The following is a 20,425-nucleotide window of genomic DNA, read 5'->3' as shown; positions in this document are numbered from 1 at the left end:
CGGCCCTCGAGCCCTCACCGCCTGGAGAGAGGACGGGGCTCCTGGACGGGGAGGGCCGGGGGCAGCCCAGAGGCGGTGCAGGCTGCAGGGCAGGGCCCTGTAAGTCCGCGTCTCCTCTCCCGCTGCCACCGCCTTAGGGTGGGGCCCACACGGGAAACCACCAGGTGTGGCCCCTGGAAAGTCCCCTCAACATTCTCTAGAAACAGGGCAGTTTCTGGTTTTAACCATCTCTCGTCTAACTGCCAGAGAGAGAGAGAGAGAGGGAGGGAGGGAGGGAGGGAGGGAGAGTGGGAGGGGGGAGGGAGGGAGCGGAGAGGGGCGCCCTGGCAGTTCCAGGGGCATCCCCCAATCTATCTGTGACCCCCCCACACCTGTGCCCTCAGTGACAAGACCAGCGTGTGCTGGCAGGGCCCAGTCCCCGTGGGCTCAGGGCGTGGGGAGTGAAGTTCCGAGGACTCCCTGGGCGTCCCGGGACGGCATCACCCTCTCCACGTGGTCAGCCGGCCTAACCTGACCTGCGCAGAGCTAGTGCACGCCTGCTCCTGGGACGCGCCTGACAGGTGTTCCCTCCCCCAGGCCCGCCCCCGGCCCGCCCGCTGCCCCAGGTTGGCTGCGGCCCCTTTAAAGGGGGTGGAGAAAGGAGAGAGAGACAGACAGACAGAGAGAGAAGTAGAGGGAGGGAGTGAAAGGGAGGAGGGAGAGGGCGAGAGAGAGAAAGGGGGAAAAGGGGTAGAGAGACAGAGGGAGATAGAAAAGAGAGACAGAGAAGAGAAAGGGAGAGAGGGAGAGACAGAGATAGAGAAACAGAGGGAGAACAGAGACAGAGAGACAGAAACAGAGAGACAGAGAGGGAGAAGAGAGACACAGAGATACAGAGACAGACAGAGACAGGGAGCAGAGAGACACAGAGACAGAGACAGAGAGACAGACAGAGACAGAGAAACAGCGCTCGGCCGCCCGCCCGCCCGGAAGGCGCGGCGCGGGGCGGGTGGCGCGGGCCGTCGGGCCGGGGCGGACTCCTCCCCGCGGTGCTCCCGGCTGTCCCCGGCCCGGGCCTGCCCCGGCTCCCGCCGTCTTCCTTCCGCTCGGGGCGCCGCTGCCGGAAGCGCTGGGGCAGCGGGACCGACAAACAGGAAAGGGTTAAGGGGCGGCCACCGCCGTGGATGGGGGCTCCGAGGCGCTGTCACCCGCGCTCCTTCCGGCCGACCCGAGACCCAGTAAGTGGCTGTAGCGGGGCGGGGGGACCCGGGGCGGGGTGGGCGGCGGCCGGCGTGGGGGCCTGGGCTGCCCTCGCCCCGCCTGCAGCCCCGCGCCCAGCCCTGCCCGGCGGGCCAGCCGTGCCCGACAGCCTCCTGCGCCCCCCGCCCGCGCGCCGCCCGCGCGCCCGGCCCAGCGACCCTGTCTCCCCCCTGCACGCCCATTCCCCTGCAGCTCCGGGGGTGGGGGGGGACAGCAGCCCAGCGCAAGGGCCCGTGGGCGCGATTGGATGGCCTCGCAACACCCCAGGTCCCTGGTCAAATGCAGAAGTGCCCTCTGGGGACTGACCCCCCCAAGACGTGCCTTTCATCCAAGAGCAGAGGGCAGCGGGGTGCAGAGCCCCGGCTGGTGGGAAAACTGAGAGCAGCCCCCGCCAGCACCCCTGGCACTAGAATGCCCGCGGGGGCAAACCTGGACACTGGGGCCCAGTTCCTCAGAGGACATGCCTCTGGAGAGGAGAGGCTGGCCGGGATCAAGAGTGGGAGGATTTGGGTCCTCCCGGGTCGCAGGTGATCGCTGACCTTTGCACACACGCACACACGCACACACGCAGGCCGCTGACCTTTGCACACTCACGCACACACCCAGGCCTGCAGCAGGAAGCTGTGTGCAGGGGTGAGTGGGTGGGGAGGGCTTCATGTCGCAATCCTGGAGATTTCTGGTCCTGTGGGTGACGCTGCCTGACCCGGGGCCCTTCTTCCGAGCACTGTTTCTGCTTCCTGGGACAATCCCAGGCCTGGGTGCCAAAACCTTAGAATTCCTTTTTTTTTATTATTATTATTTTTTGCATTTTGGGTCACACCGGCGATGCTCAGGGGTTACTCCTGGCTCTGCACTCAGGAATCACTCCTGGAGGTGCTCGGGGGACCGTATGGGATGCTGGGAATCGAACCAGCACCGGCCGCATGCAAGGCAAACACCCTCCTCGCTGTGCTATCGCTCCAGCCCAACCTTAGAATTCTTAGTGCCTGGGCAAAGGGAAATAAAAAGGGGAGGAGGTGTTGCCTCTGCCCAAGGGCCCGGGTGAGAGGGCAGAGGAGGCTGGGGTGTGGGCTTGAGGGAGCAGACAGGCCCCAGGAGGGAGTTACCGAACCTTTCAGTGCTTTATGCCCCCCCCCCCGCCTCTTTCCCCACCTCTCAAATGACCCCAGGAAAACTTAGGGGGCAACACAGCCGCTACTCGGACTGGCCCCCGGAATGCCCTGGGCCTCTGTGTGTGTTCTACAGGCAGAAGGTGGCCAGCGGTGCGGCAGGAAATGCAGAGCACCGCCAATTACCTGTGGCACACAGGCGACCTGCTGGGCCAGGGGGCTACCGCCAGCGTGTACAAGGCCCGGAACAAGGTGAGCCCCAGCCCTGTCCCGCCCACCTGCACCTCACCTGGGGGCAGCCTTGATCAAGAGTGGCTGGGCGAGGCCTCTCTGCTCCCTGTTCTACACACTCAGGGTGGGGGCACCTGGTCGCTTGAGGTGCATAGTAAGGCGAGTCAGCTCGGACTGCGGGGCTTGCAGACAACAGGGTCCTGCCGGCTCCTCCTGGCCAGCTGCAGCCAGAGTGGTGTGAACTCGGGGTGTTCCTGCACCCCCGTTATTGTTAGCAGCAACAGGCATTCTGACGACCCACCAGGCGGACCCTTCTCCCCTCACCAGCAGGGAGCGGCCCCCCCATCTCATATCTGGCATCAGGGGAGGGGGGTGCTGCCTGGGGCAGGGGTGGGTGGGGCTCATCACAGTGTCCCCCCACTGCAGAAATCCGGGGAGCTGGTTGCCGTGAAGGTCTTCAATGCCGCCAGCTACCTGCGGCCCCACGAGGTGCAGGTGAGGGAGTTTGAGGTCCTGCGGAAGCTGAACCATCAGAATATTGTCAAGCTCTTTGCCGTAGAGGAGACGGTAAGTCACGGGGTCAGGTCAGCCGAGTGTGCCTGGCCCTTGGAACTCCCTGGCCAGGGTAGTTGAGGCTGCACGTGACAGACTTAGTAGTGGGGCAGCCCGCAGGTCCAGATCTTCAGAATGAAGAGGAAAGAATGCCAGGGCTAGGGCTGGAGCGATAGCACAGCAGGTAGGGTGTTGGCCTTGCACACGGCCGACCCGGGTTCGATTCCCAGCGTCCCATAGGGTCCCCCGAGCACCGCCAGGAGTAATTTCTGAGTGCATGAGCCAGGAGTGACCCCTGTGCATCACTGGGTGTGACCCCCCCCCCAAAAAAAAAAGAATGCCAGGGCTAGAGACAGGGTGACTTTAGGTGGTCCCGTGAGCACCACTGGCTGTGCCTACCATCCCCCAAGAAAAAAAGAATGTCAGGAAGTGCCTGGGATGGTGAGGGCCAGAAGAAGGCCTAATCCGAGAGGGCTTCCTGTAAAAGGAGACCAGGGGCCTCAGGAACGCAGTCTCAGCAGAGGACCAGGGAGGGAAGGCGGGGCCGGGAGTTGGGATCTGGAGAGGAGACACGTTGGGGCCAAGGCTGGGACAGGCAGGAGGTGTCCCTGACCTGGGGGCGTCCCCTGTCACCCAGGGAGCCAGCCACCAGAAGGTGCTGGTGATGGAGTACTGCTCCAGCGGCAGCCTCCTGAACGTGCTGGAGAGCCCGGAACACGCCTTCGGGCTGCCCGAGGAGGAGTTCCTGGTGGTACTGCGCTGTGTGGGTAAGCCGCCCCCCGCCCCCGCCGCCCGCTGGGGTCCCCCCTTTCCTCCTCAGAGTGGCCGTGAGGGCACAGTCCCAGAGTGGGAGGCCCTTCTCATGTCCGGTCTCAGGAGCTTTCAGAAGCTGCACGACTCCACTCCCGGGCCCTGACCGGCATGGAGGAAAGGTCCGAGCCGAGGGCCTGGGTCCTGCTGACCAGTGCTTCAAACTCCAGCTTAAGTCAGACTCCAGGGCCAAGTGCTCGGCTCAGCGGGGAGCCCTGGCTTTGCGTGTGAGGCCCCGGGTGTGACTGGCGCTGCCGCCACACACTCAGCCAAGCGGGACAGGCCATGTCCAGGTGTTGACCGCAGCCCTGATGGGCAGGCGGCCGGGCAGGCCAGTTGCTTCTCCATAGCCCTCAGAGGGAGGCCTCCGTGACTCCCCAGCATGAGCCGCAGCCTCTGGGCCTTCCCCCCCCACCCCCGCAGTGGGCGGCATGAACCACCTGAGGGAGAACGGCGTCGTGCACCGAGACATCAAGCCTGGGAACATCATGCGGCTCGTGGGAGACCAGGGCCAGAGCATCTACAAGCTGACGGACTTCGGGGCCGCCCGGGAGCTGGAGGACGACGAGAAGTTTGTCTCCGTCTACGGCACTGAGGAGTATCTGGTGAGCGGGGCCCAAGGGCCTGTCCAGGCCTGTCTCCAGGCCCCCCCCCTGTGGCTCCTGTGTGTGTGTGTGTGTGTGTGTGTGTGTGTGTGTGTGTGTGTGTGTGTGTGTGTGACCTCCCGTTGGGGGTGATGTGGGGGGGAGGGGCGTCCCGGGCCGGCCCCGCCCGCTCCATGCCTGCTCTCTGCCCCTCTCTCCGCAGCATCCCGACATTTACAAGCGGGCGGTGCTTCGCAAGCCGCAGCAGAAGGCCTTCGGGGTCTCTGTGGACCTCTGGAGCATCGGCGTGACCCTGTACCACGCAGCCACAGGCAGCCTGCCCTTCGTGCCCTTTGGTGGGCCCCGGCGCAACAAGGAGACCATGTACAGTGGGCCACGGGGCAGGGAGTGGGCCACAACTGTCCAGCCTGTTCCCAGCCTCCTCCTGACCTGGGGTCTCTGCTCTGCTTTCTGCTGCCTCCCTCCCTCCCTCCCTCTATCCCTCCCTCCCTCCCTCCATCCCTCCCCCCTGCTCTCCCCACATCTCAGCTCTGTCCCAGGGACAGGCAGAACCCCACGTCCTTTCCAGAATTGTTCCCACGAGGGCACCCCCCTGAGCCAAGCTGCCAGGATGAAGGGGCAAAAGGGTGGCACCCCCAGATCAGGGCTCCCCCCACCCGCCCGCCCCCACTGCGTGGAGCCTGTGTGGGCTTCCCCCACTGTCGTAGGAAAACACACATCTTGGGGATGACTCGGTAGTTCATTTTAGGAAATGGTTTCCGTGTCCCCAGGCTCCAAAAATAACTTCAAAATCCTCCCAAATAGAAACGTTCGGGAAGGAAAGGGGCAGAGAAAACGGGGCAGGCTGTTTTCTGGAGGGACCAGGGGGACCTGAATGGGGACCCCCAGGGCGAGCAGGTGGCCCAGGCTGAGGACCAGGACGCCCAGATCCCGTCTCCACTCTCCCTGGGAGAGGCTGGCTACCTGGAACTGAGCCCTCCCAGCTGAGCCGGCCACCCCTGGAGGCCTGCTGACGGGGGCCCGCTGACTCAGCCCCGCCCTGCACCAATGCAGGTACCGCATCATCACCCAGAAGCCCCCCGGAGCCATTGCGGGCATGCAGAGACAGGAGAACGGGCCCCTGGAGTGGAGCTACAGCCTCCCGGGCACCTGCCAGCTGTCCATGTGAGCAGGCCGCGGGGGGCTCGGGCAGAGCCCACTTGCCGCTGCAGCGAGCAGGGCCCACTGTGCCAGTTGGCAGCCTTGGGGCATCCCATTCCCGGGGGGGCGGGGGAGGCAGCCCCATCTCCTGCTGGCCAGCCTCTGGCCACTGCCTGCATCCCAGCATTTCCGGCTTCATGTAGCCCCTCCGGGGAAAGCCCCTGTGGGACCCCCGGAGGCCTCTCCCTGATGTTCTCTGTGTCCTGGCGGGCAGGGGGCTGCAGAACCAGCTGGTGCCCATCTTGGCCAACATCCTGGAGGTGGAGCAGGCCAAATGCTGGGGCTTCGACCAGTTCTTTGCGGAGACCAGCGACATCCTGCAGCGGGTCATCGTCCACGTCTTCTCTCTGTCCCAGGCCCTCCTGCACCACATCTTCGTCCACGCACACAACACGTGGGTGCCCCGAGTGGCCGAGCCTCGCCCCACAGAGCACTTGGCGGCGAGGGGGCAGGGCGTGGCTTAGAAACAGGGCCCTCTGAGTCTCCCCCCTGCATGGAAAAACTCGCCCTCCCCCAAATTGGGGTGAAATGCGATTTTGTATTGAACACCTGCCAGACTTGAGAGATTCTGAGTGTAGCACGAGCTGTCAGTCTCTGGGGAGCAGGGGGCGTGGCAGGAAGGGGTGCTCGGGGAATCTGACTGGGAGTGTGGTGGGATTCTGCCCCTCCTCTGCCTCCGCCCACCTTTGACAGACTCAAAGGCACCAAGTCCTCCCTGGGAAAACGTAGGTTTTCTCCGGGGTGAGCGCCCCCTGCTCACCACCTCCTCTCTGCTCCGCCAGGATCTCCATCTTCCAGGAGGGTGTGTGTGGGCAGACTGGCGTGGCACCGCAGGACCAGGAGTATCTCTTTGAGGGTCACCTGTGTGTCCTTGAGCCCGGCCTCTCGGCCCAGCACATTGCACACACGACAGCAAGCAACCCCTTGACCCTGTTCAGCAGTGCCAGTGAGAGCCCCCCCGCAGGACTTGCCTTCAGAGACCGTGAGTAGCCCAGAGGCCGCTGCCGCCCGCTCCTCTGCGCACTGTCTCAAGGTCCAGGGCGGGCGGCATCCAGTTTTCTTTGGGGCCCCTGAGGTATATTTGGCACATCTGGGCTGTAATTCTGCAGATGCTGCTGCAATGCTATTGGACCACTCTGGACTCGCAGCATCTCCAGAGTGATGAAATAGGGAGATCTGGATGCGTTGGGATAAGGCGGAGGGGCGGGGGGGAAAGGAGTCGGGTGGGGGGGGGCAGCCCTGACACTTAAGGCTTACATCTGACTTTGTGCTCAGGGGACCATACGTGATGCCACTGTGGGCTGCAAGGCAAGGGCCTTAACCCCTCTGTTATTACTCTGAATTTACTCTGGTACATCTCTACCAACTGTGGAAAGGAGTAGGGTCGGGACTGTAGTTGTCCTCCAAGTTTTAGCAGAAATGTCACTCCGTTTCATTTTGATGGTGCCTGGAGAGCTCCTTCTCTGGGCCTTGTCTCCAAGGCCAGGAAAGAGAATCAACCTTGGTACCCTGAATGTGAAGATGGCTTTAGCCCTTTTGCAGCCCTTAAAATCTCTTATTTTAAGAGCCTCGGGGCTGGAGCAATAGCACAGAGGGGAGGGCGTTTGCCTTGCACGCGGCCGACCCAGGTTCGATTCCCAGCATCCCATATGGTCCCCTGTGCACCGCCAGGAGTAATTCCTGAATGCAGAGCCAGAAATGACCCCTGTGCATCGCCGGGTGTGACCTAAAAAGCAAAACAAAAAAAAAGAGAGAGAGGTCTTCCCGTTTGAGGCTGTAGTTTTCCAAGGTAGACACAAGGGGGCAGTGAGAGACCACGTTCCTAAAGAAGCACATTGCAGCGTTGCAATGTGGGGCTCAGGGTTCTCAGGGAGGTTGAAGGGAGACTGGTCCCGATGGGGTGTGAGCTGGAAACAGGCGCTCAGCGTTCACGGAGGACTAAGACTGGGTCTCTACCTGCAGCTGCCCTGGATGTCCCCAAGTTTGTCCCCAAAGTGGACCTGCAGTCAGATTACAGTACAGCCAAGGTGAGGTGTGGACCTCAGGGGTGGGGACAGGACTACGCAGGGTCCGTGTTTGAACCTGACCCCCCTTTCCCTGTGTCCCAGGGTATACTGGGCGCTGGCCACCAGGCCCTCCGGCTGGCACGGACCCTGCTGGCCGGGCAGGAGCTAATGCTTCGAGGGCTGTACTGGTTTGTGTGAGTTTCCCCAACCCCCGGGGGGAAAGTGGGGCGGGGGTGCAGCCCAGACCTCGTCTGCATCACGGGGGGGGGGGGGGGCTGGGGATCAGGTCCTGACCCTCGTCCCCTTGTGCAGGGAGATGCTGCAGGCCACGGGCCGGAAAACCCTGGACGTCACGCAAACAGCCCTCCTCTTCCTCGGCAGCAGCCTGGGCACTGAGAGGTGGGTGTCCAGCTGGGGCGGGGACCCCGCCAGCATGGCTAACCAGCCCTGGTCTGTCTACATGTCTCCCCCGCACAGAGCAGCCCTGCTCCAGACAAGAACAGGGTGGCTCTCCCCACCCCTGCAATCCCTCACCTGGAGAAGGTCTCAGACGGTCCCCACTGGCTTAAGGTCCGGTGGGACCCCATGCCTCCCCTCTGTGACTGATTGGGGGGCTGGGTTAGATGGGGAGATGGGGAGAGGAGAGAACAGCCGGAGCACAACCCTGCTGGCACGCAGTTCCATTATCGGCCCAGGGGAGAGGATGAAGACATCCCCTCCCTCCCCGGCCAGGGTCCCTCCACTGCTTCCTCAAGCCACTCTCCTTTCCCGCCTGGCCTCTCTCCTGGGGCACGCCCCCCCCCAGCGCCTGTGCACGCATGCCCTTCTTTCCTGCACACCTCTGGGCCTTGGCTGTCATCCCAGGGCGCCCCCTGCTGCTCCACAGTGGAACTGGACTTGTCTTAGTGAGCAAGATGACATCCTGTGCAGGGGGTGGGAAGGAGCTTGTTTCCTCACAAGGGAGACGGAGGGCTTGAGTGGGTGCTGGCATGAGCTGCACGGCTGGCCGCAGTGCAGCTGGCGAGCCCGTCCCATCTGCCCCCCACGACCCCTGCCCTGGTCATTCCTCCATCCAGGCCCGGGAGGCATCAGGGGAGCCAAGCTCCTGCTTTATTCCTGACACTCCCCCCTGCTCCCCCAGCCCCCATTCCAGAACCCAAACACGCAGGACGTTTTATTGCTATTTATGAGTGTGCATTGAAGAAGTGACGCTAGTTGTCGAAAGCTGGGAAGAGCCGATGGGCGAACCTGGGTTTAGAGTAGCCTGTCATTCCCGCAGGGTGGGGTGTCCAAGGGCCGTGGCAGTGTTTATCCTTCCTGAAGTTCTGTGTGTGTGTGAGCATCAGCCTGCCCCTCGGGAGGGCTTCCTGTGCTGGCCTCCAGTCACACTTCCCGTTAACTGTCCTGACCGGAGCAGGCTGCCGTGCCTTTAGAGTACTGGCTCAGAGACACACCCCCATAATCCCACCTCCCAGGTTCTTCTGGAATTCTCATAGATCCTTCCAGAATTCTCTGGGTGGCATCTGGCTAGTACTTGCCCTGTGTTTCCCATAAACAGAGTTCTGTGCTCAGTGGAGTCAGCTCCAACATTTGGGGCTAGAACCCTCAGAAGTGATGCAGGGGCACGTCTAGCCCACCTGGTTCTGGGGTGGCCAGTGTCTCTCTTGAGCAGATCCTTCTCCCTGTGAGGGTCTGCGGGCATTGCCTTGGCTGCACACAGTCAGTCAGTGTTGACTTCACACTGCCCAAGTAGATCCTGCCGCCGGGCCCAGCACGATGCTCACTCGGGGTCCAAGTCCTGGCGGCTACTCGCCAATAAAATGCCTCCTTTCGGGCTGGAGCAATAGCACAGCGGGTAGGGCATTTGCCTTGCAAATGGCCAGCCCGAGTTCGATTCCCAGCATCCCATATGGTCTCAAGAGCACCTCCAGGAGTAATTCCTGAGATGCAGAGCCAGGAGTAACCCCTGTGCATCACCTGGTGTGACCCAAAAAGAAAAAAAAAAGCCTCCTTTCCTGAGCAATAAACTGGCTGTCGTGAGGTAGTTTCCCTGGAAAGGGGAAGGAGAGTTTCACTCTTTTCCGTGGGTCACACATTTTCCAAGTAGAATCCACAGCTGCTTGTCTCTTGCTGCTGAGCTGTGTTCTCAGGCCAAGCTGCTTCGGGCCCCTCACTCCGCTATTGTTCCTTGCAATGCCCGGGGACAAGGACCCTCCTCAAGCTGGTGCCTCATTTCCAATCAGAGACTTCCTCAGAGACCTCAAAACCCCCAATAGAGTTAACCCGGGAGGCTGCTGCCAGCATGCATTAGGGGGCGTCTCTGCCCTCTCGCCCCCCATGGAAGGTCTCTCTCTCTTCCCGAGGTCCAGCAGTGCGGCTGGGGTGCCCGAGCTGCCGGAAGTGAAGAAGGCTGCAGAGCTTCGCTCCAGGCTGCAGACGGTGAGAGGTGGGGCCGCCAGGGTGGAGCTAGGGCCGCCCCCCCCCCTTACCCAGAGCCCTGCTCAGGAGTGCCCGCCTGCCTTTTGATCCTGCAGCTGGCGGGGGTCCTCTCCAGGTGTTCCCACAGTGTCAGAGAGACCCAGCTGAGCCTCAGCGCCCTCAGCGCCCAGCTGGTGGAGAGCCGGGACCAGGTACATTCGAACAAAAGGTCTGTGGGGGTTTCCTCTGGGGGGGCGGGGGAAGGCAGACACCTCAAAGGGTCCTGCTTCGGTCCCTCTGTCTGTTAACTTAGCACAGGCTGGGGGCGGGGGCACCCTGAGTGGGATCCAGGAACCAGCCAGACCTCCCCTAAGTCAGAAGGAAAAGGACCCGGGGTCCCGCCCCATCTGGGGGCTCCGAGGGGGGGGACTTAGGAGTCTGAGCATGCGCAGTTGTCACAGAGACCAGTTCCCTTCCCTTTCTGAACCCTTCTGGGCCCGGCTCGGGTCTCTCTCCAAACGTTTCCTCGCATCCTCTGGCTCCATGTGGTGCTGACTCCCTGGGCCCCCTTTATAGACGATCACACTTTCCCGAGAAGCCACCCCCAGCCCGCCCCCACGCCACAGCACCTCGGGCTTCAGGTGAGGGCTGCCCACCTGAGCCCCCGGCATGCGGAAGGGCTGACAGAGCCACCTGCTCATTCTGAGCAAGTCACGGGGTGCAGGGGAACACGGAGGCCACGGCTTGGACCTCAGGACCCCGAGACCCGTCACAGACTTTGTTCTGGACTCGGTGCACCAAGGCGGCTTCGGCTGCCCAAGGCGTCCCGAGCCCTGCCGCGCAGGGGAGGCCCTGGTTCTCCGGCGTCCGAGTGTGGGAGGGGCGCGTGCCACACCCGGCAGGAGTGTTCCAGACGTAGCGTCCGTGCAGTTACCTTTCGGAAATCAGGGGCGATGCTTCGTGCGCACGTTGCAGCCCAAGCCTGTGCATAGACTGACATGAGGTCCTCTGGGGGGGGGGGGGGGCGTGGCTGACCCCTGACAAGCTTGTGCTCTGCCCAGGAGTTCTCAGAGTGGCTGTGACCACAGAATGGTGCCCGGAAACTGAGGCCGGGCAGGGCAAGAGAGGCCCTGCCTCCAGGTGGGAACAGAAACCTCTGATTCCTTCGGGTCCGCTGCACATTATTTTGGCACATTTGTTCAGCCCCTGCTAAGCGCCAGGAAAGCACTGCCCACTGCTTCTGCCCCGGCCCAGTGGCCTGAGAGCGGCCTCTGTCCACTCCCAGTAGCCCTCACTGTCGCTGTCACTTGCAGCACAGACCAGGGTTCTCCCGGGGTTGGGGGGGGGGGGCTCTGAAGCCTTCTTTGTGGCACACGCCCATCCTGCCGGGAACACGGCGTCCATCCTGTGGCTTACATAGCGTGTGAGGCCTGGGCGGGCGTGAGTGTGCGAGAGAAGGAAGAACCTGAGAATGAACCGTGATGGCTCAGGTTTAGAGATCGAAGGCCCCGCCCACTCCCAAATTGGTCCTCCGGAGGGTGGTCAGCTCCTGCGCGTCCCTCCCCCATTACCCAGCCCCCGCCCCCGCCCCCGTGTGGTTCTCCCTTCACTGGGCCTGTCTCCTGCTGCCAGCATCCAGCAGATTCAGTACTGTGTGGACAAGATGTGCGTCATCTACAAACAGTTCAAGAAATCCAGACAGAGACCAGGTGAGCTGAGGAGAGCAGAATGGGCCTCCCCACCTTCCTGACACCCACTGGCCCCAACTGCCCCGTGGTGGGGCCTTCAGAGCCCCCTGTGTGCGGGAACTCCAAGGCCTGCCCCCTGTGCTGTGGCCTCTTTGGAAGAAGATTCGTCCCCAGGCTGCAGGTTGGGCCTCCTGGACCTAGCTAGGGTCTCGGGAAAGGTGGGGGTCTGGAGTTCCCTGAGCCAAATCCTCACCCCCACAGCGCCCTTCTCAGCACCTTAGGGCAGCTGCTCTGGCAGATGACTCCTCCTTGCGCTCCTGGGGCTGGCTAGGGACTCTGGGATGAGGCTGCCAGGTACCCACTGCTTTGGGTTTAGCATACACCCCAGGCACCCAGAGCCAGGGCACAGCGCCCCCTGCTGTGCAGTCTGCAGCAGCCTCATTGCCAAGTTCTCTGACCCCTCTGGCTTCTCCATTAGAAATACAATAACAGTCGCATGATCAATTTTCCGTGTTCTGATAGCAAAATTTAAAAAGAACCGCATGACATTGTATAATAATAGATTGTCTTCAGCTCAGTACATCCAAGTGATCACTTCACATTTTCAGTATAAATAAGATCATTATTTTACTTATTTATGAATTTATTGGGGGAGTCTGGGCTACTCCTCCAACTGCCTGCTCACTGCTGGGGGTGCCCGGGATGGAGCCCAGGACCACCACGTGCAAATCTGGGCTCGGCTTTCGGAGCATCTCACCACCTGACCCGAGTGCTCTCACCACCCCCTCCGGGAGCCGCAAAAGGAGGTTTATTCCTGCTGATCTTGCAGACCCTTTTTTTTCTTTTTGGGTCACACCTGGCGATGCACAGGGGTTACTCCTGGCTCATGCACTCAGAAATTAACTCCTGGCGGTGCTTGGGGGACCATATGGGATGCTGGGTATTGAACCCAGGTCGACAAGGCAAATGCCCTACCCGCTGTGCTATCGCTCCAACCCCAGAACCTGGTTTTTAAAAAAAAGCTTTAAAATAAACCTGGAGGAATAACCTTTGAATGCCAACACCTGCTGTTAAAAGAAGCTACTCGGGGCAATGCTCGGGACGTTTGAGGGCTCCTTCCATGTCCCGCATGGCCCGGGTCAGGAGCGGAGCTCTTCCCCCGTGTTCCTAGAGGAGACAGGACTGGACTTGGCACAGTGGCTCAGCGGGCTGAGTGCAGGCCCCAGCGGCCATTCTGCCTGACCCGGAAGGGGGCAGCCTCGGGAGTCTCCTGGGCAGCTGCGTTGAGGAGGGAGGTGGGGCTGGGCAGGTCCCTGGCTGTGTCCCAACAAGGCTGTTGGGCCAGTGAGAAGCCAGGCTGATCAAACGCCTTGCGACCCACCCCCATGTGCATCCTCACCTGTCTGCCTCCTGGGAGCCCGCTGGTGCCTCTGCCAAGTCTGCAGGCCCCTGCCTCACCCTAACGCAATAGCCTGGGTGTTGGGTGCACTCCTGGTGCCCCGGCCAGTGAGCGGCTGTGGGACAGGCTCCGGGCTGGCTGGTGGTCCTCATCCTCGGCTTTGCAGCTGCTCCTCCCCCAACCTTTGTGGCTGCTTGTTTCATTGACAGAGTCCAGCTGACATGGTTCTTCTCTGTTCCCCCCAGGGCTTGGCTACAATGAAGAACAGATTCACAAGCTGGATAAGTGAGTGACCCGTCCCCCGGCAGGCGGGTGAGCAGGACAGGGCCACCAGGGCGGGCAGAGAAGCTGTTTGGGCCAGACCGGAAGTGCTGGTGGCCCTGACCTCAGGCCCCCAACTGGACCCTAGCAGGAGAGAGGGGGGCTGGGTCTAGGGCAGAGTCCCCGCGGCCCGGATGGAGATGGAATCACCGAATGCAGTATCCTAAACTTGCTTCAAGCTCGAGCAAGATGTTTGTAGGATTCCCTTCCCTAATTGTCCTCAATGGTTTCCCGCCTCCTCCTTGCCATCTGCCTGAGTGTTCCCTCCCGCCACCCTGTCTCCTGGCACTTGCCTTCCAGGAGCCTCTCGGGACGGGATCCTCCCGCCCATCCCTCCTCCCTGTCTCCTGCCTCCCTTCCCGTCCCGCTCTCTCCCTGTTCCCCTGGGGACTTAGATTGCTGGTCTGTGCACCCCAGAGGAGGGCTCGGTCCTCCCTTCTCTCCCCTTTGGTGTGTGTGCCACTTACCGTCACTTTGAGCCCCACGGCTCACATTTATGACCCCATCCCCTCCTGTGTGGGGCCCGGGACTGAGCATGCGTGGTGAGATGGTGGAGGCTCCAGGGCTGCGTGCGTGGTTCGATCCGACGTGTCTCCGCCGCTGATGTCCGTGCCTGGCCTTCCCTCTCTTTTCAGAGTGAACTTTAGTCATTTAGCCAAAAGGCTCCTGCAGGCGTTCCAGGAAGAGTGTGCTCAGAAGTATCAGGCGTCTCTGGTCACGTACGGCAAGTGGCTGAGGTAATGGCCTGCCTCGCCCCTGGGCACAGGGACCCCGGGTTGGGCTCTTCTCGCCCCAGCCCTGTACTCTGCATGTATGCTACACACAGTCCCCAGGAGAGCGGACAGCAGAGGAACCAAGTGAAGACCTAGGCAGTCTCTGGGGGGGTCATGTGCCCCCCCCCTCCATCTTTAGTCTCAGATTCCCCTGGGCAGTAGACGCTCTCACTGCGTTTCACAGATGAGGAAACTGAGGCTTGGAGAACAAGCTTCTGCCATACTGTCACACAGTGGTAAATAGCGGATCCGGGACAAAATATGGGGGTGTCTTCCCTCTGGGGTGAGGACATGCTGCTGGTGGGCTTTCCTGCGGCTCCACGTGCTCTCCCAGGAGTTTGGGTTTCTCCCTTAGGCCAGCCCCTCACGCCTGCTCGGCGCCCCAGGGAGGAGAGAGCAGGGACCTTCACAGTCCTGTTTACCACGAGCTTGAGACTCGGGCACTCACCCTCTCCCCTACTAGACTCCACTTCTGTTCCACTTGGGTTTGGGATACTGGGGGGATTTTTTTTTTCTTTTTATTGAAATGACGTTGCATTAGGATGTCTCTGTTCATGCTCCATGTTGTATGTTTCGGGCGCATATGTGCACATGTGTTGTGCAAGTGTGTGTAGACTGTGCTAATGCACCGGAAGTCCAGTTCTCTCCTTCAGTGACTCCTTAACTAAGTGGCTGACCCAGGCCCTGGCCCTTCTTGTGGCCATGAATTTCTCCAGCACTCTGGAAGTTTATTTTGTTTTCATGTAGCTCTTTTCTTGGCCCTGGAGTTCGCCCACCTGCCGGTGGATGCCAGCCTGTGGGGTTGTCCCCTGGACTGATCTCACCACACGTGGGGCCATATTGTTGCAGATGCCAGAGTCTCACCTTCTTCTTCCAAGCCTTTTAGCTGCTCCTTAGGCTGTTTCCCTTTCTTGGCTACCGTGACTACTACTGTGAAAATCGTGTGAATGGTGGGGAGGGTGTTGGGGGCAGCGTGAGACCAGGGGACCAGCCCTTTAGCAGGGGCCGTGATTAGGGCCAGCCCAGAAGCACTGTTCATTCTCCCGTGCAGCCAGGGCTGGGAGAACTGCTCTGAAATTCAGCTCCCTTCTTTGTGCAGTGGGGAGCATCCATGCTCATTCCCTCTGAGAGAGAGAGAGAGAGAGAGAGAGAGAGAGAGAGAGAGAGAGAGAGAGAGAGAGAGAGAGAGAGAGAGAGAGAGAGAGAGAGATCCTAAGAGTCCGAGAGAGAGAGCGATCCTAAGAGTCTGAGAAAGAGAGAGAGAGAGACAGAGAGAGAGAGGGAGAGAGAGGGGGAGAGAGAGGGAGGGAGAGAGAGGAGAGAGAGACAGAGAGAGAAGGAGGGAGAGAGTGAGAGAGGGAGAGAGAGAGGGAGGGAGAGAGAGGGAGGGAGAGAGAGGGGGGGAGAGAGAGAAGGAGGGAGAGAGAGTGAGAGAGGGAGAGAGAGAGGGAGGGAGAGAGAGGGAGAGAGAGAGAGGAAGAGAGAGGGAGGGGGAGAGAGAGAGGGAGGGAGAGAGAGAGATCCTAAGATCTTGACCTCAGTTTGCCCTGGGAATGGGAGCAAGGGCAGGTCCTGTGCCGAGGCCGAGCACCTCCTATGGGCTTGCTCGGCTCTCTGGAGCCTGGTGTGGCCGCGGGCTCCAGCCCGAGCTCCCGCTGTGGTGCTCAGCTGAGAGACGCACCCAAGAGGGCAGGCGCCATGGGCAGCTTCCGCCAGCGCCCGCCGTCACACCTCGGAGGCCCTTCTCTGGGGCCGAGTGGAGGACAGACGGTCTGGCTGACTTTCATCTGCTCCCCAGGGTGGTGCATGAGACCAGGACCCACCTGCGCCTCATTGGCTGCTCCGTGGCGGCCTGTAACACGGAAGCCCAGGGAGCACAGGAGAGCCTCAGCAAGGTCTGGATCTGCAGGGGCCCCAGGCACCCGGGTGTGCGGGCTGTGCTCCGCCCTGGGAGAGCGTCTCCAGGCTGAGTCCCACCCACCCCGCGGGTGGAGTGTCTCTGGGCCCTCAGAGACGGGGTGGTGGAAGGAGGAGCAGAGACACCCGCCGGCCTCCTCAGCCTCCAGACCTGAGCTCTGCAAGGCTCGCAGGGCACGTGTCCGTGGCACTGTCCCTCTGAAGAAAGCCCGCGCAGCTCTGAGAGCCTCGCCCCGAGCTGGGTGCCCCCCACCCCTCCCCTGCACCGCTCGGCCCAGGCCCGTCTGTACGGCCCGCAGGCTGCTGGCCTGTGCCAGGCGCAGATGAGTGCAGCGGGGAGTGCCAGTGCTCTCGGGGCCGGGGGACAGGCCTACAGGATACAGGCCTCACCCTGCCTCAGCACCCCTGCCCCCCCCCACAAGCTGCTTCATCCCTCCTGACCAAAGCGTGGCTTCCTTTCAGATCCTCGACCTGCTGTCTCACCAGCTCCTTCAGGATCGGACCAGGAGTGCGCAGGCCTCGCCTCCCCTCACCGCTGCTTCTCCCAGTCCTAAGCCCGAGGGTCTGATCCTCCAGTGAGTGCAGAGTGAGGCTGGAGAGGGGGGCCCCAGGCGGGGGTGGGCACTGAGGTTAAGGCCCTAAGGGCGGCCTCATGGGGGAGGCAGGGGTGTGGTAGGAGAGGCAGGGGTGTGGAGGGGGAGGCAGGGGTGAGGATGGGGAGGCAGGGGTGAGGAGGGGGATGCAGGGGTGTGGAGGGGAGGCAGGAGTGTGGTGGGAGAGGTAGGGGTGTGGTGGGGGAAGGCAGGGGTGTAGAGGGGTAAGCAGGGGTGTGAAGGGGAGGCAGAGGTGTGGTGGGGGAGGCAGGGGTATGGTGGGAGAGGCAGGAGTGTGGATGGGGAGGCAGGGGTGTGATGGGGGAGGCAGGGGTGTGGTAGGAGAGGCAGGGGTGTGGTAGGAGAGGCAGGGGTGTGGAGGGGGGAGGCAGGGGTGAGGATGGGGAGGCAGGGGGTGAGGAGGGGGATGCAGGGGTGTGGAGGGGAGGCAGGAGTGTGGTGGGAGAGGTAGGGGTGTGGTGGGGGAAGGCAGGGGTGTAGAGGGGTAAGCAGGGGTGTGAAGGGGAGGCAGAGGTGTGGTGGGGGAGGCAGGGGTATGGTGGGAGAGGCAGGAGTGTGGAGGGGGAGGCAGGGGTGTGATGGGGGAGGCAGGGGTGTAGAGGGGAGGCAGGGGTGTGGTGGGGAGGCAGGGGTGTGGTGGGGGAAGGCAGGGGTGTAGAGGGGTAAGCAGGGGTGTGAAGGGGAGGCAGAGGTGTGGTGGGGGAGGCAGGGGTATGGTGGGAGAGGCAGGAGTGTGGAGGGGGAGGCAGGGGTGTGATGGGGAGGCAGGGGTGTAGAGGGGAGGCAGGGGTGTGGTGGGGAGGCAGGGGTGTAGTGGGGAGGCAGGGGTGTAGTGGGGAGGCAGGGGTGTGGAGGGGAGGCAGGGGTGTGGAGGGGGCAGTAGGGGTGTGGTGGGGGAGGCAGGGGTGTGGTGGGGGAGGCAGAGGTGTGGTGGGGAGGCAGGGGTGTGGAGGGGGAGGCAGGGGTGTGGAGGGGAGGCAGGGGTATGGTGGGAGAGGCAGGAGTGTAGAGGGAGAGGCAGGGGTGTGATGGGGGAGGCAGGGGTGTAGAGGGGACGCAGGGGTGTGGTGGGGAGGCAGGGAGTGTAGTGGGGAGGCAGGGGCATGCAGGGGAGGTAGGGGTATGCAGGGGAGGCAGGGGTGTGGAGGGAGCGGTAGGGGTGTGGTGGGGGAGGCAGGGATGTGGATGGGGAGGCAGGGGTGTGGTGGGGGAGGCAGAGGTGTGGTGGGGAGGCAGGGGTGTGGAGGGGGAGGCAGGGGTGTGGTGGGAGAGGCAGGGGTATGGTGGGAGAGGCAGGAGTGTAGAGAGAGAGGCAGGGGTGTGATGGGGGAGGCAGGGGTGTAGAGGGGAGGCAGGGGTGTGGTGGGGAGGCAGGGAGTGTAGTGGGGAGGCAGGGGCATGCAGGGGAGGTAGGGGTATGCAGGGGAGGCAGGAGTGTGGTGGGGAGGCAGGAGTGTGGAGGGGAGGCAGGGTTGTAGTGGGGAGGCAGGGGTGTGGAGGGGAGGCAGGGGTGTTGTGGGGAGGCAGGGGTGTGGTGGGGGAGGCAGGGGTGTGCAGGGGAGGCAGGGGTTTGGAGGGGAGGCAGGGGTGTGGAGGGGGAGGCAGGGGTGTGCAGAGCAGCCCGGCCTGCTGTAGAGTCACGCCTGCCCGTGTGACAGCATGCAGGAGCTCTGCGAGAGTATGAAGCTGCTGGCCTTCGACCTCCAGGACAACAACCGCATCATCGAAAGGTGAGATGCGCCGGGGCCCTTCCTGCTCCGAGTGGGTGCCGCACAGCCTTGGGGGGCCACGGGGACTGCCTCTGTGCATGGGCCTCCATCGCAGGCCCTTGAGAGATGCATGGTCACACCTGCTGGAGAGGGGCCGGGTAGTTGCTCGGGAGAAAGTTGGAGACTCAGGGAGGGCCCACTCAGGCAGCAGGCCACAGGCCGGCAGGCTCGGGGCAGCCCAGCGAGCACTGGGGAGAGCAGCACTGCCCCCAGCGCCGGACACAGCCTTCACCCTCCGTCTGTTACGTCCCTGACAGGAACCGGGGGGTTGGGAGCAGATGGACAGAGACCCAGCCTGACCCCACTCTGGCCCTGCCAGGTCCCTCCTGTCCTTCCCTGTAAACTCCTGCCTGTCCCCTCACTGTCCCCCTGGTGGCGAGGCCCGAGTGGGCAGGCGGAAAGGCAGCAGTGGTGCCTGCATTGGCCCCGTTTTGAGGGGCCCGGGGGCTCCGGAGGCTTCTTCTCCGCCACCCCCATCCCTGCCCGGGAGAATCCAGCCTCTAGAACCCCACTGAGGAAACTCCCAGCCTCCCTGCGACGATTTCCCCAAATAGCCCTCAAGGACAGGAAGTCCTAATTTTAGTGCTGACATAAATTTTTCTTCTGTGATTTGTGGTCTATTTACAGATCGCTCAAGACTTATTTTAGTGAACTTGTGCTTCCTGGGAGCTGTAGCCAAAAAGTCAAACAGCCTACTTTAAATTCCTTTCCCTCCTGCCCCCAGCTTCTCACAGCCTTTACCCAGGCCCTTCCCGGGTGCAGATACTGGGGCGGCCCCCAGAGACCGAGGGTGCCTCGGGGGGACACCTCTGGAGTCAGTGTGTAGTCAGAGTCGGGGGGCGGGGGTCAGAGCTGTGAGCCACTCTGGCTCCTGTGACTTGCTGCTGTCGGGGCAGCTGTGCCCAGGGCTGCGGGTGAGGGGTGCTAACCTGCCTCCTTGGTTGCAGGCTCAGCAGGGCCCCGCCGGCGCCTGGCCTCTGAGCGGAGCCGAGACCCAGCAGCAGCCCAAACACTGCGCACTCTTCAGCCCTCGCGGTGGGGCCAGCACTACCTCCCTCGGGCCGACTCCTGGGAGATGGCCCCAGCCTTCCAGACCTTTCCGTGAACCGCTGTGCCGCGGATGCCGGGCCACGGGGCAGAAGCTTTGGTGGGAGCCTGTCACCTGGCACGACCGCACGGCTGGCCCGAGGATGAGGCTCTGCCAGGCCCTCAACGACCCCTCTGCTCCTCACGGGACAGAAGAGGCCCTCGAGGAGGCCCCCGGCGTGTCCCTGGTGCAGAGTCCTCGTCTCTCCCTCCTGAGGGGTTTCCTCCCCCGGGACCCAGGAGCAGGAGAATTCCCTGCCTGTGGCTCAGAGGTGCTGCTCAGCCCAGGAAATTCCAGAGCCCAGGTTCCCTCTGCTCCGAGTCAGGCGGGAGAGACTAAGAGGGGGAGACTGGGGGTGCCGGTGCCTGGGACCCCTTTCCTCCTCTGTCCCGGCGCCCCCGCTCTGGACCTGCAGCCGGTCTGGTCCCAGTAGCCCTGGCCTCTCGCAAGGGGTGACAGCCTGAGCAGCTGGGGACTGAATCCTCAAGTGGAATAAACATGGCCTTCCTGCTGCCTGCCTCCCCCTCCCTCCCCGGCCCTCTCTGCTCCCTCTCCCCCTCCCTTCCCCCTCCCTCTCTCCCCGGCCCCCCTGCAGGCAGGAGGCAGGGCTCTGGGTATACTGGATCTCTGGCTGACTCGGGCACAGACAGACTGGGAAATGGAGCTGGGAAGTTCCGGGGTGGGGGG

General features: G+C 62.6%; 1 protein-coding gene across 5 annotated transcripts; it reads left to right on the top strand.

Moving 5' to 3' along the window:
* Positions 1-727: 727 nt before the first annotated feature.
* On the top strand, positions 728-20,425 carry IKBKE (inhibitor of nuclear factor kappa B kinase subunit epsilon). Of its 5 annotated transcripts, none has more exons than XM_012933079.2 (21): positions 728-1,217; positions 2,485-2,600; positions 3,006-3,146; positions 3,769-3,898; positions 4,365-4,546; positions 4,749-4,909; positions 5,600-5,710; positions 5,961-6,140; positions 6,529-6,728; positions 7,709-7,773; positions 7,855-7,946; positions 8,065-8,151; positions 10,122-10,191; positions 10,287-10,399; positions 11,803-11,879; positions 13,503-13,542; positions 14,214-14,315; positions 16,150-16,246; positions 16,731-16,843; positions 18,541-18,612; positions 19,599-20,424. In XM_012933079.2, exons 2-21 carry the CDS (start codon positions 2,514-2,516, stop codon positions 19,630-19,632), a joined length of 2,154 nt encoding a protein of 717 aa, XP_012788533.2. In that variant the 5' UTR covers positions 728-1,217; positions 2,485-2,513; the 3' UTR covers positions 19,633-20,424. The 5 variants fall into 5 exon arrangements, 2 of the variants coding, with proteins under 2 accessions (XP_012788533.2, XP_055000613.1); XM_055144638.1 differs by having other exon boundaries at positions 10,116-10,191; XR_008631066.1 differs by lacking the exon at positions 16,150-16,246 and having other exon boundaries at positions 10,116-10,191; positions 19,599-20,425.

Source organism: Sorex araneus, chromosome 7, assembly GCF_027595985.1.
Source record: "Sorex araneus isolate mSorAra2 chromosome 7, mSorAra2.pri, whole genome shotgun sequence".
NCBI lineage: Eukaryota > Metazoa > Chordata > Mammalia > Eulipotyphla > Soricidae > Sorex > Sorex araneus.
Note: the sequence above shows the minus strand (reverse complement) of the source record. Positions and strands in the feature narration are given on the sequence as shown.